Here is a 12,985-nt window from a genome sequence, read left to right as displayed (position 1 = left end):
ACATTGCAAGCTCCTGTTGCATCCTTCATCGTGATATTTTTCCCTGTGACATTTTGATATGAAGCTGAACAGCTAATGTGAATAAAGCTGTGATGGTAAGAATGTGTTCAACCCCTTGGGGAACTGAACCACATTGGCACACACAGAGGAACACACACAGACATATACACCAAGAGCGACAGGGGCCTAAGGAGAAACAAACACCCAGAAAGCAAGGATGCCACCAACTTGGCCAATTATTGTTCCATTTCAGACTGCAAATTTAGTGAATGCTTGCTGCTGAAATAACTTTTATTAACACGGATGAGAAGAATTATAAAATAAATGGAGATGAAGAAACTCAGGGGTGTTTGGGTGGTTTTTATTTTATTTAGCCAATAATTAATTCTGCAGACAGTTTGTTATTCATACATGGGATGTGGGCTTCGCTGGCTGGGCCAGCATTTATTGCCCATCCCTAGTTGCCCTTGAGGGCTTTCTTGAACCTCTGCAGTCCATGTGGTGTAGGTACACCACATTAGGAAGGGAGTTCCAGGATTTTGACCCAGTGACAGTGAAGGAACAGCCAATACATTTGCAAATCAGAGTGTTGAGTGTCTTGGAGGGGAACTTCCAGCTGGTGACATTCCCATCTATCTGCTGCCCTTGTCCTTCTAGGACGTTAGTGGTTGTGGGTTTGCAAGGTCTGTCTAAGGGGCCTTGATGAATTCCTTCAGTGCATCTTCTAGATGGTATAAACTGCTGCTACTGTGTGTCAGTGCTGGAGGGAATGAATGTTTGTGGATGTAGTGCCAATCAAGTGGGCTGCTTTGCCCTGGATGGTGTCAAGCTTCTTGAATGTTTTTGGAGCAGCACTCATCCAGGCAAGTGTGGAGTATTCCATCACACTCCTGACTTGTGACTTGTAGATGGTGTACAGGCTTTGGGGAGTTAGGAGGTGAGTTGCTCTTTACATGATTCCTAGCCTCTGACCTGCTCATGCAGGCACACTATTTATATGGCTAGTCAGTTTCTGGTCAGTGGTAACCTCCAGGGTGTTGATGGTGGGAGATTCAGTGATGCTAATGCCATTGAACATCAAGGATGGTTGGATTCTCTCTAGTTGGAGATGGTCATTGCCTGACACTTGCGCTGCGTGAATGCTACTTGCCACTTGCCAGCCTAAGCCTGGATATTGTCCAGGTCTTGCTGCATTTGGACATGGACTGCTTCAGTATATGAGGATTCACGAATGGTGCTGAACATTGTGCAATCATCAGCAAACATCCCCACTTCTGATGTTATGATGGATCAAAGGTCATTTATGAAGCAGCTGAAGATGGTTGGGCCAAGGATACGGCCCTGAGGAACTCCTGCAGTAATGTCCTGGAGCTGAGATGACTGACCTCCAATGGCCACAACCATCTGCCTTTGTGCTAGGTATGTCTTGAACCAATGGAGAGGTTACCCCCTGATTCTCATTGACACCTGCTTTGCTCGGGCTCCTTGATGCCACACTTTGTCAAATGCTGACTTAATGTCATGGGCAGTCACTCTCACTTCACCTTGGGAATTCAGCTCTTTTGTCCATGTTTGAACCAAGACTTTAATGAGGTCAGGGGCTGAGAGGCCCTGGTGTCACCGAACCTGAGCATCAGCGAGCAGGCTATTGTAAGCAAGTGCTGCCTGATAGCACCGCTGATGACGCCTTCCATTACCCCTTCCACTATCTAATACAGTGGAATCACAGGGGAAAGGGGTGCAGGGTGGTAATATTACTGGGATATCTAATAATAGAGTCACTGAGGAAACGGGAGCACAGTGGTAATATTACAGAGATATCTAGCAATGGAGTCATTGAGGAAATGGGAGCACAGTGGTAATATTATTGGGGTATCTAATAATGGAGTCACTGAGGGTACGAGAGCACAGTGGTAATACTACTGGGATATCTAATAATAGTCACTGAGGAAACAGGAGCACAATGATAATATTACTGGCATATCTAATAATGGAGTCACTGAGGAAAGGGGAGCACAGTGGTAATATTACTGGGATATCTAATAATGGAGTCACTGAGCAAACAGGAGCACAATGATAATATTACTGGCATATCTAATAATGGAGTCACTGAGGAAATGGGAGCACAGTGGTAATATTACTGGGATATCAAATGCTGGATTCACTGAGATGTGACATGTGAAAACCACTCCTCTACAAAATACCTGACAGAGCCAGAGGCACCTGCACATCATGTTAAACTGTGAGGTCATGCAGCAGCACTTTGGGTCTTTGATTTACGGAAGTGGAATTGGGGTGACAGATTTAGAAATGTTGTCGTCAAATTAATCTGATAGTGTTATCATAAAATGGCAGAGCACATGAGGAGACCATTCAACCCATCATATTAACATCAGCTTTTCACAATGTTCTTTCCAATTGGTCTTAATTTCCTTCTCTTTCTCCATAACCCTGATTTTTCTCCCCTTCAAGTCATTGTCCAATTCCCTTTTGAAAACCCTAAGTGAAGAAAAACAATATTGAAAGAGGTGCAGGGGCTTCTGCAGTGTCCATGCACAGTGTGTGAAAATTAACAAAGTTTCCCTGACCCAATGACATGAAAAGTTAGGCTGGGGATTCTTATACAGCTTTCCAAAAAATGAAGTTAATTTCAAATCAAATTTGCAAAGGAATTTTATTCTGATCAAGCACCTCCTTATTTTTCTCAGTCGATATATACAACGTAATCCCCCTTGCTGCACAACCGGTTACAGAGGCTGTTATAGAAATGAGGGAAAGGTTTGCTACAGTTATACAAAGCTCTGGTTAGATCACACCTGGAGGACTGGGTGTAGTTCTGGGGACTGCACCTTGAAAGGTTCAGAGATTAGGTTGGTTGGTTTTGGAAATTGGAAGTTGTTCATCCGCAGCTTGTGGCACTATTTCATCTCACTGTTCATTCATGCTCATGTCTAACACACTCGATGCTGTTATTGGCTGAACAAGTCTTCTGTGTTTGAACTAAACATGCTATTATTCTGCGCTCCCACTGCCGTCCAGGTTTGGCCCTCATTAGGGAATGTTGTTTTCTGGTTGCTTTATGAACTGTCACAATGAACTGATCTTGGAGTCTCTTTCCCCTGGGATTGACAAAACCCATCACTTCCCTTCCTCTTTCATACTCTCTTTCATTCCCAGTTTGGTAGCAAGAACAGGGAGAGTCAGTATAAATTGCAGTGTCCGGGGAAAAGGTTGGGTCAGGGCAGGGACAAGACGGGCAGAAGATCCTCTTTCTCTGCTACAACCATTTTATGATTTTATACAAATAATATTAATATGCTGACAATGTCTGTGTATGACACAGCAGCTGGTAAAGGCTGAGTTATTTAAAATCCGAGAGGGAAACTTTAAACAACTGTCATCACCTATAAGAAATTGAACACCTACACGTCTACAAATTACTACCATAATAGGTTTCAAACAAGTCCCAAATTAATCACTCCCAGGCAATCTTCCCCAAGGCAACAATAACCCATAGACTTAAACAGACATCGAGCACAGCACATTTTACCGTATGAATTCAAAATGAGGTTCCTTTGCAAACACAGTGGTTAGATCTTCCATGCCTCTGACTTCCGCACACAAAACTCTTCTGTATATACCTAGCCTTCCCTTTCAATGTAAATTCTCATTGTATCACCAGGCCCTTTGAAACCAACCTCTTTTAATAATAAAACCACTTTCATAGCAGCCATTTTAATAGTAATATAAACATTGCTTGGTGTCTCCTAGCTAGGTGCAATATTTCATCCCCAGTATTTGAATGGTTTATTCAACAAAACGCAAGTGTCCCCTTTATTCAACAAAATGCAAGTGTCCCCTCTTCACCTTAATGTTTAACATCTCAAAACTACTATACATCAAAACACCCAGACCAGCTGGCTTTAATCCAATTCGGACACACACAGGCAGAGGCCCTGCTACAAGTCCAATTTAAAAATAGGGTCATAGAGTCATAGAGGTCTACAGCACAGAAAAAGGCCCTTTGGCCCATCGAATTTCCAATAACAGTATATACAGTAATGTTGCTTCATGACAGTATATAGTCGTGACTGAGTGGTTAAGGCGGTGGATTAAAAATCCATTGGGGTCTCCCCACGTAAGTTTGAATCCTGCCGCTTACACTTCACATTATGTACAATTTTAACCGAGCGCTGACAGAACTAATTATCGTGCAAATAGAGGAAAAGCTATCCAAACACATCCATGTTCTCTTATTTCCATTCATTTGACAAATTTCCAGTCAGAAATGGAACAAAAACTGAGCAAAGTTGGCGATATCATTTCATTCTGGTATTTGTCTCTCCTTAGGCCTCTGTCACTCTCATGTGTAGAAATATAACATTTACTGCACATCCCTAATTGCCGTAGTGACAGTTGTGGCCAGCTGCCTTCTTGAACCATTGCAGTTCCTTTGGTGTAGTTACATCCACAGTGCTGTTAGGGAATGAGCTTCAGGATTTTGACCCAGTGACAGTGAAGGAATGGCGACTTATTTCTAAGTCAGGATGGTGAGTGGCTTGGAGGGCAAATTCCAGGTGGTGATGCTCCTATGTATATGCTGCCCTTGTCCGTCTAGATGGTAGTAGTCGTGGGTTTGGAAGGTGCTATTAAGGAGCCTTGTTGAGTTTCTTCATTGCATCTTGTACATGGTACTCACTGTTGCCATTGTTCATTGGTGGTAGAGGGAGTGAATATTTGCGGATGTGGAGCCAATCAAGCTGGCTGCTTTGTCCTGGACGGTGTCAGACTTCTTGATTGTTGATGGAGCTGCACTCATCCAGGCAAGCGGAGAGTATTCTGCCACACTCCTGACTTGTGCCCTGTAGATTGTGGGCAGGTTTGGGGAGTCAGGAGGTGAGTTACACATTGCAGGATTCCTAGCCTTTGACCCTGCTCTTGTAGCCACAGTATTTATATGGCTAGTCCAGTTCAGTTTCTGGTCAATGATAACCCCCCAGGATGTTGATAGTGGGGGATTCAGTAATGGCAATGCCATTGAGTGTTAAGAGGCGATGGTCAGATTCTCTCTTGCTGGACATAGTCATTGGCTGGCAATTGTGTGGTGTGTATGTTACTTGCCACTTGTCAGCTAAAGCCTGGATATTGTCCAGGTCTTGCTGCATTTGGACATGGACTGCTTCAGTATCCGAGGAGTCGTGAATGGTGCTGAACATTGTGCAATCATCAATGAACATCCCCACTTGATGGAGGGAAAGTCATTGATGAAGATGGTTAGGCCTAGGACACTACCCTGCGGAACTCGTGCAATGGTGTCCTGGAACTGAGATGTTTGACCAACAACAACTCCCAACCATCTTCCATTGTGCTAGGTCTGACTCCAGCTAGCAGAGATTCACCACCCCCCCGCCCCCCCACCCCACGCCCCCAAACCCCCGCCAATTCCTATCAACTCCACTTTTGGTAGAGCTCCTTGATGGTACACTCGGTCAAATGCAGCCTTGATGTCAAGGGCAGTCACTCTCACCTCACCTCTAGAGCTCAACTCTTATTTCCAGGTTTGAACTGAGGCTGTAATGAGGTCAGAAGCTCAGTCACTCTGGTGGAACCCAGGCTGAGCAACAGTGAGCAAGTTGCTGCGAAGCAAGTGCCGCTTGATAGCACTATTGACGAGCCCTTCCATCACTTTACTGACTATTGAGAGTAGACTGATGGGGGCGGTAATTGGTCGGGTTGGATTTATCCTCCTTGTGTGCAGGACACTCCTAGGCAATTTTCCACATAGCTGGGTAGATGCCAGGGTTGTAGCTGTACTGGAGCAGCTTGGCTATGGGTGCGGCATTGAGCACAAGTCTTCAGTATAATTGCCGGAATATTGTCAGGGCCCAGAGCCTTTGCGGTATCTAGTGCCGACAATCATTGCTCAATACCATGTGGATTAATTTGAATTGGCTGATATCTGTGATCCCGGCGAACTCCAGATGAGGCCGAGATGGATCGATTAGGTATTTCTGGCTGATTATTGCTGCAAATGCTTCATGCTGATGTGCTGGGCTCCTCCATCATTGAGGATGGAGATATTTGTGGAGCCTCCTGGTCCACTGCAGCCCCGAGAACACAATCAGCTATGGATCCAGAACATTAAATTTCAGCCCAGTTACAGGGATTGTGAACATCAGCAGAAACAAACCCCAGCTATCAGAATGAAGAAGGTTCAGTTTTTGGTGTTATTAACAGCAGCAATAACAGCAGAATCCAAACTCTGGAGTCAGTTGTGAGCTCGCTGGTGTGTCCACAGGTTAGTTGCCTGGGTGAATTTCTTCCCACACTCAGAGCAGGTGAACGGTCTCTCTCCAGTGTGAACTTGCTGGTGCTTCACCAGTTCAGAGGACCCAGTGAATCCCTTCCCACATACAGGGCAGGTGAATGGTCTCTCCTCAGTGTGAATCCGCTTATGTATCAACAGGTCAGATGACTGAGTGAATCCCTTCCCACACTCAGAGCAGGTGAATGGTCTCTCCCCAGTGTGAAGCCATTGGTGTCTCAGCAGGTGGGATGACCGAGTGAATCCCTTCCCACACTCAGGGCAGGTAAATGGCCTCTCTCCAGTGTGAATTCGCTGGTGTGTCAGCAGGCTGGATGACTGAGTGAACCCCTTCCCACACTCGGAGCAGGTGAACGGCCTCTCCCTGGTGTGACTGCGTCGATGGTTTTTCAGCTGGGATGGGTAATTGAATCCTTTCCCACAGTCCTCACATTTCCACGGTTTCTCCATGTTCAAGTGTCTCTGTGTCTCCAGGTTGGATGATAAGTTGAAGCCTCGTCCACACAGAGAACACGTGTACAGTTTCTCTGCTATGAACGGTGTGATTTGTCTTTTCAGGCTGTGTAACTGGTTAAAGTTCGTTCCACAGTCAGTGCACTGGAACACTCTCACTCGGGTGTGTGTGTGTCTCTCGTTCCAGTCACACTGATGTTTGAAATCTTTTCCCACAGACGGAACAGACAAACATTTCTCCCTCCACATTCAAAGACCAATGATATTCAGGTCCTGATGAATCGAGTGACTGTCAGATCTTGACGTGTTTGGTTTGAGTTCCCCGTTTGCAAATCCTCCCCTTCCAATTCTCTGAAAAAGGAGTTTACAAAATTCATCACTGCTAGTACAGGTAGTGTGGAACAGACAATTCTAGTTCCACAGAAACATTTTTCCATTTGTGTTCCCCCAAAGCTGCAAATCCCCGTCCCACATACTCTCCCTCTTCCCTGATAAAAGCAGATGCTGGAAATATGAAAAAAAAAACAGAAAATGCTGGAAAACCTCAGCATGTCTAGCAGCATTTGTGGAGAGAGAAACAGAGGTTACCGTTTTGAATCCGTATGACCCTTCTTCAGAGCTGAAGGAGAGTGGAAATGTGATGAAATTTATACTGGTTAAGGGGGTTGGAGCAGGTTAAGCTGGGTAGAAGGCCAGCGATAGGTGGGGGCAAAGGTATCATGAGCTAAAGGACAAAGGGAGAGTTAACGATGATGGTAAGGGCTAAAAAAAGTGCTGATAGTGGCGTAAAGGTAAGCAAGCAAAATGCGATTATAGCAGAACAAGGGTAGCATTGTGTGAAAGAACAACATGGAACAAGTAACAGATGGCCCTTTTGGGGATAGGGGTGGGGGGAGAGGGTGGTGTTGGGGATAAAAGGATAGAAGGAGGAATCAAAAAGGGGATAAAACCATGGATAAATGAATAAAAATAAAAATTAAAATAACTGGATGAAAAATAAAGATGAATCTGGAAAAAAAGGGGATTAAAAATGGGGTGAGGATAGACGAGAGTGTTCATGGTCTGAAGTTGTTGAACTCAACGTTAAGTCTGGAAGGCTGTAAAGTGCCTAATTGGAAGATGAGATGCTGTTCCTCCAGTTGGGTTCACTGAAACGTTGCAGCAGGCCAAGGACGGACATGTGGGCATGACAGCAGGATGGTGTGTTGAAATGGCAAGCGACAGGAAGGTCTGGATCATGCTTGTGGACAGACCGGAGGTGTTCTGCAAAGCTGTTACCCAGTCTGCGTTTGGACTCCCCAGTGTAGAGGAGACAACATTGACCACACTCCCTCCTCCCTGTGCTGAAATCCAAACAAAGCTTTGGACAATTCTTTCTGTATCTTTTTTAACAAATTCGTACAACCAGAGGGAGCAACTTTTTTGATCATTCACTTGAATCACTACCCAAGACAAAACATTAATCTGAAACCCCCTCACCGACCAGGCAGAATAGCAGACCTTGTGTCCAAAAATTTACAGTGTAGAGATTTCATGAGCAATCGTGAAGGTTGTTTCTCCAAACCTCCCTGGGTTTCCTTCCTTCCTTCTTTCCCTCTCTAACTAAATTAAACCTGGGATCAGTCTCATGGCACATTCTGGTTCCTGCTTCTCTTCCTGATGACTAATTAACCCCAGTTAAACACTGAAAAGACTGAAGACACTGTTTTTAGTCCCTGCTCCAATGTGAATTCCCTAGGTACCAACTCCATCCCTCTCCTTGGCTTAATTTGAGATTTCAGCCAGTCTATTCACAACCTCTGTGTTGCACTTGATCTCGAGATGGGATTGTGACCTCATATATGTGCGATCGCTAAGATCGCCTGTTTCCACCTCCATACTATCACCCGAGCTCTCAGTGCACCTGCTGCCGAAATCCTCATCCCTGCATTGTTACCTCCAGACTCGACTATTCCAACACATTCCTGGCTGGTCTCCCACATTCTACCCTCTGTAAACTTGAAGCCATCCAAATATCTGCTGTCTGCATCTTCACTCGCAGCGAGTCCCTCTGCTTCCTGGCCTGCCTTGGCTCCCAGTCTAGTAGCAACTTGATTTTAAAATTCTCATCCTTGTTTTGAAATCGCTCCATGGCTTCATCCCTCCCTATCTCTGCAATCTCCTCCAGCCCCACAACACTCTGAGATATTTACACTGCTCTAATTCTGGCCTTGTACATTCCCTATTTTAATCGCTCCACCATTAGTGAGCGTGCCTTCAGTTCCCTCATCCAAAAGCTCTGAAATTCTCTCCCTTTAACTCTCCACATGTCTACCACACTTTTCCCCCCTTTAAGACACTTGAATATTAATCAAATTATTGTCAAAACTATTTATCTTTACTCATCAGGATGCAAGAACATCAAATTGCAAAGATTATCGGTTGGGCTCATTTACACTGCAGGAGGCAGAAGTAACAAATTCAGGCTGGGGACCTTACGTTGAATTGAACAAAAGCACAGAGAACAATTGCTCCCCACTGTATTCTCCGTTGGAAGAACCAGTCAGAGCTGACTGGCCAGCCATTCAGCACTCTTTTCTCATGCAGGATAAATTGTTGTTCCCTTTGAAATTTGGGATTCTTGCATCTACCCTGATGAGCGCAAAGCGAAAAGCTTTGACAGCATGTCTCTTTTTTCAGTAATACTCAAGCTCTGTACGACCAAGAGACTATTTAAAACTCTCCTTAAACCTCTTTGCCCAAGTTTTTGGTCACCTGCCCTAATATCTCATGTGTCTGGATGTCACACTTTCTTTTATAATTTCCCTGTGAAGGTCACTGGGATGATTTATGATGTTAATAGAAGTTGTTGTTGTTTCTGACTGTTACCCTGATCTCCTGTTTTACAACCCATTGATTTCACACCAAACTCCATCTCTGATTTATTGTCCCTCCTGCGGGTCAATCATCCGGGTCTGCAGCCTGTTTAGATAGCGGCCACACATGCTCCCTGTTGGACATTGCCCCCCACAAAGATGGTGGCCACACATGCCCTGTCGCTCATTGTCCCCTATAAAGATGGCGCCGTTAACACGGGCCTACTTCTGGAAAAGAGGCCTAAGTCTGACTTCATGAAACGCGGAATCACTGGCTCCTTATCGAAGGTTTGGGGGAAAAAACATAAATTTATAAAGCCTCCCAGCCCTATCTATGATCCGAGGTTTATTTTCAGCTCTGAATCCGCACTCGGTTTTTGTAAACCCCACATTTTAAATCCGCTCGCTCTAAGTCTCTCACCGTCTGCGTCCAGAGATTGCGCATGCGCCAGCTCAGAATGATTGACGGCAGAAAGAGGGGGCGGGGCTGGAAGACCGAATGGTAGCGGCAGGTCCTCCAGCCAATCGAAGTGAATGATGGGCGGGGCCGAGCTGCGAGTGAAGTATGCGCAGTGCGAGTTGCAAGCGCTCAGGGTGAAAGTCCAGGGCGTGAGAAAGGGCCGAGTGCAGGAGAATAATGGAGCTGGAGGGTGAACTGGGAGGGTTCACAAACACCCGGTGTAGGACTCCAAACCCGGATTAGAAACTCCCGGAGCCCAGTTTACACCGAATGTTTGGAAACACCTTTTCCAGGGGGTTAGGAGTGGGAGGATTTACACACAGTAAACTCAAACCAAGGGATATGTTTGTCTCACCTCAATTTCTATCCTGGTCTCTCTGATGGATTTTAAAAATAAATCTCCTTTTTATATTATTATATGGAAAGGAGTTAAAGACGGGAAACTCAAACCAAACGTCTCTGCTTCAATTCCCCTCTTACTCAAGTGAGTTTGGGGCTACTGCCACTGGCTGTGTGAAAGTTCTTCCCTGCATTTGCCCTGTGTCTATCGCCCATAACCTTAAATCTATGTCCCCCTAATCCTTGTACCATCACCAAATGGAAACAACTTTTACTTTGTCCACCTGATCTAAACCTGCCACAATCTTGTACACCTCCATCAAATCTCCCCTCAACTCCGTTACTCCAAGAAGAATAACTCCAGCTTCTCCAATCTAAGCTTGCAACTGAATTCCCTTTTTCCTGGAACCATTCTGATGAATCTCCCCTGTTTCCTCTCAAGGACCCTCACATCTTTCTGAAAGGGTGGAGACCAAAACTGGATGCAATACTCTTGGTGTGACCTAACCAGAGCTTTATAAAGGAGGATCAACATACTTTGGTCTCCTCTACATTGGAGAGACCAAACGTAAACTGGGCGACCGCTTTGCAGAACACCTGCGGTCTGTCTGCAAGAATGACCCAAACCTCCCTGTCGCTTGCCATTTAAACACTCTGCTTTCTTGCCCACATGTCTGTCCTTGGCTTGCTGCATTGTTCCAGTGAAGCCCAACGCAAACTGGAGGAACTGCAACTCATCTTCTGACTAGGCACTTTACAGCCTTCCGGACTGAATATTGAATTAAACAACTTTAGATCTTGAACTCCCCACCCTCTTTCTGTTTCTTCCCCCTTCCTTTTGTTTTTTTCCAATAATTTATATAGATTTTTCTTTTCCCACCTATTTCCATTATTTTTAAATCTTTTATGCCCTGCTAGTCTTTCCACCCCACCCCCACTAGAGCTGTACCTTGAGTGCCCTACGATCCATTCTTAATTAGCACATTCGTTTAGATAATATCACTACCTTCAACACCTCTGTGTTCTTTTGTCTGTGACATCTTTTGATTATCTGCTCCTATCACTGCTTGCTTGTCCCTGCAACCACACCAACCCCCTCCACTTCTCTCCCCCCACCCAACCCCCCCACCCACTCCCCACCTTAAACCAGCTTATATTTCACCCCTCTCCTTGGATTCACCTAGTTCTGTTGAAGGGTCATGAGGACTCGAAAAGTCAACTCTTTTCTTCTCCGCCGATGCTGCCAGACCTGCTGAGTTTTTCCAGGTAATTCTGTTTTTGATCAGCATACTTTCTCTGCTTTTGCATACATTATATCTGCTTATGAAACCCAAGATCCCAGATGTTCTGTTAACTGCTCTCTGAATATGTCCTGTCACCTCCAAACATTTGTACACATCAAAGCCCAGTTCCCCCTGTCCCTGTACACTCTTTGCAACACTGCCATTAAGTATATTGCTGAATAAAGACACGTTGTCAAAGCTTTTCATCATGTGCTCATCAGGACAATCACAAGACTACCAATGTCAGGGGAAGCAACAACTCTATACTGTATGAGAAGAGTGCTGATTGCTTGGTAAGTGGACTCTGATTGGTAGAAGCGTTGCCATGGAGAATGTACCAGTTAATGGTGACTGAGAGTTACTGCCAAGCATTGTTTGAAATTTTAAGCCAGACAGCTGATTGCCCCGAGTGAGGCCTCAGCTTTCTCCCAATTGCAGATCCGGATTAACGACCACCATCTTTATTCGCAATGTGCAGGGGATGCAAGCGCGGCTGCCATATTTTTCAGGGGCAATGTTGTTGAAAATTTTCCAATGGCAGAATGGGAACAACTACTTCACATGTTGAGTTACAATGTCTTACTAATGAGGCAGAACAACAATATATGTCCAAGTCAGTGACAATATTTGTATTTATTTGTGCCTCTAACATAATAAAACTTTCCATGGCACTTCACAGAAATGTTAGAAAGTAACATTTGACACTGAGCCACATAAGGAGATATTAGGGCAGGTGATCAAAAGCTTGGTCAAAGAGGGAAGTTTTAAGGAGTATCTTGAGGAAACTGAGGTGGAGAAGTTTAAGGAGGAAATTTCAGATCTTGTGTCCTCACTAAATAACAAAATGGTAACCATTGGTGGAGTGATAGATGGTCACGATAGGTAGAAAAGTATGTTGTGAAGATGGCATAAAGAGTTTGCAGATGGATATAAACAGGTTGTGTGAGTGGGCAAAAACCTGGCAGAGGGAGTATAATGTGGGAAAATGTGAAATTGTTCATTGGCAGGAAGAAGAAAAAAATAGAGTATCACTTAACTGGAGAACGACTGCAGAATTCCAAGGTGCAGAGGGATCTAGGTGTTCTAGAACATGAGTCAAAAAAAGTTAGTATTCAGGTACAGAAAGCAATTAAGAAGGCTAATGGAGTGTTATCCTTTATTACGAGAGGAATTAAACATAAAACTAAGGATGCTATGCTTCAGTTATACAGGGCATTGGTGATACCACATTTAGAAAATAGTGTGTAGTTTTGGTCTCCTTATTCAAGGA

The 12,985-nt window shown here is 44.7% G+C and overlaps 1 protein-coding gene across 1 annotated transcript; it reads right to left on the bottom strand.

Annotated features, from left to right (window-relative positions):
* Window positions 1-5,794: 5,794 nt before the first annotated feature.
* Window positions 5,795-10,082, bottom strand: LOC121270525 (gastrula zinc finger protein XlCGF49.1-like). The gene is made up of 2 exons (XM_041175892.1): window positions 10,055-10,082; window positions 5,795-7,129 (listed from the first exon to the last, which is right to left on the bottom strand). The coding sequence occupies exon 2, from the start codon at window positions 7,025-7,027 to the stop codon at window positions 6,269-6,271; it is 759 nt and encodes a 252-aa protein (XP_041031826.1). The 5' UTR covers window positions 7,028-7,129; window positions 10,055-10,082; the 3' UTR covers window positions 5,795-6,268.
* Between the last annotated feature and the right edge of the window lie 2,903 nt (window positions 10,083-12,985).

The sequence above is a fragment of the Carcharodon carcharias genome, chromosome 27, assembly GCF_017639515.1.
Source record: "Carcharodon carcharias isolate sCarCar2 chromosome 27, sCarCar2.pri, whole genome shotgun sequence".
Lineage (NCBI taxonomy): Eukaryota > Metazoa > Chordata > Chondrichthyes > Lamniformes > Lamnidae > Carcharodon > Carcharodon carcharias.
Note: the sequence above shows the minus strand (reverse complement) of the source record. Positions and strands in the feature narration are given on the sequence as shown.

What these genes read in the sequence shown, in the direction of transcription:
- LOC121270525 (XM_041175892.1), bottom strand. Translation starts at nt 7,027, where the DNA reads ATGTGGAGGGAGAAATGTTTGTCTGTTCCGTCTGTGGGAAAAGATTTC.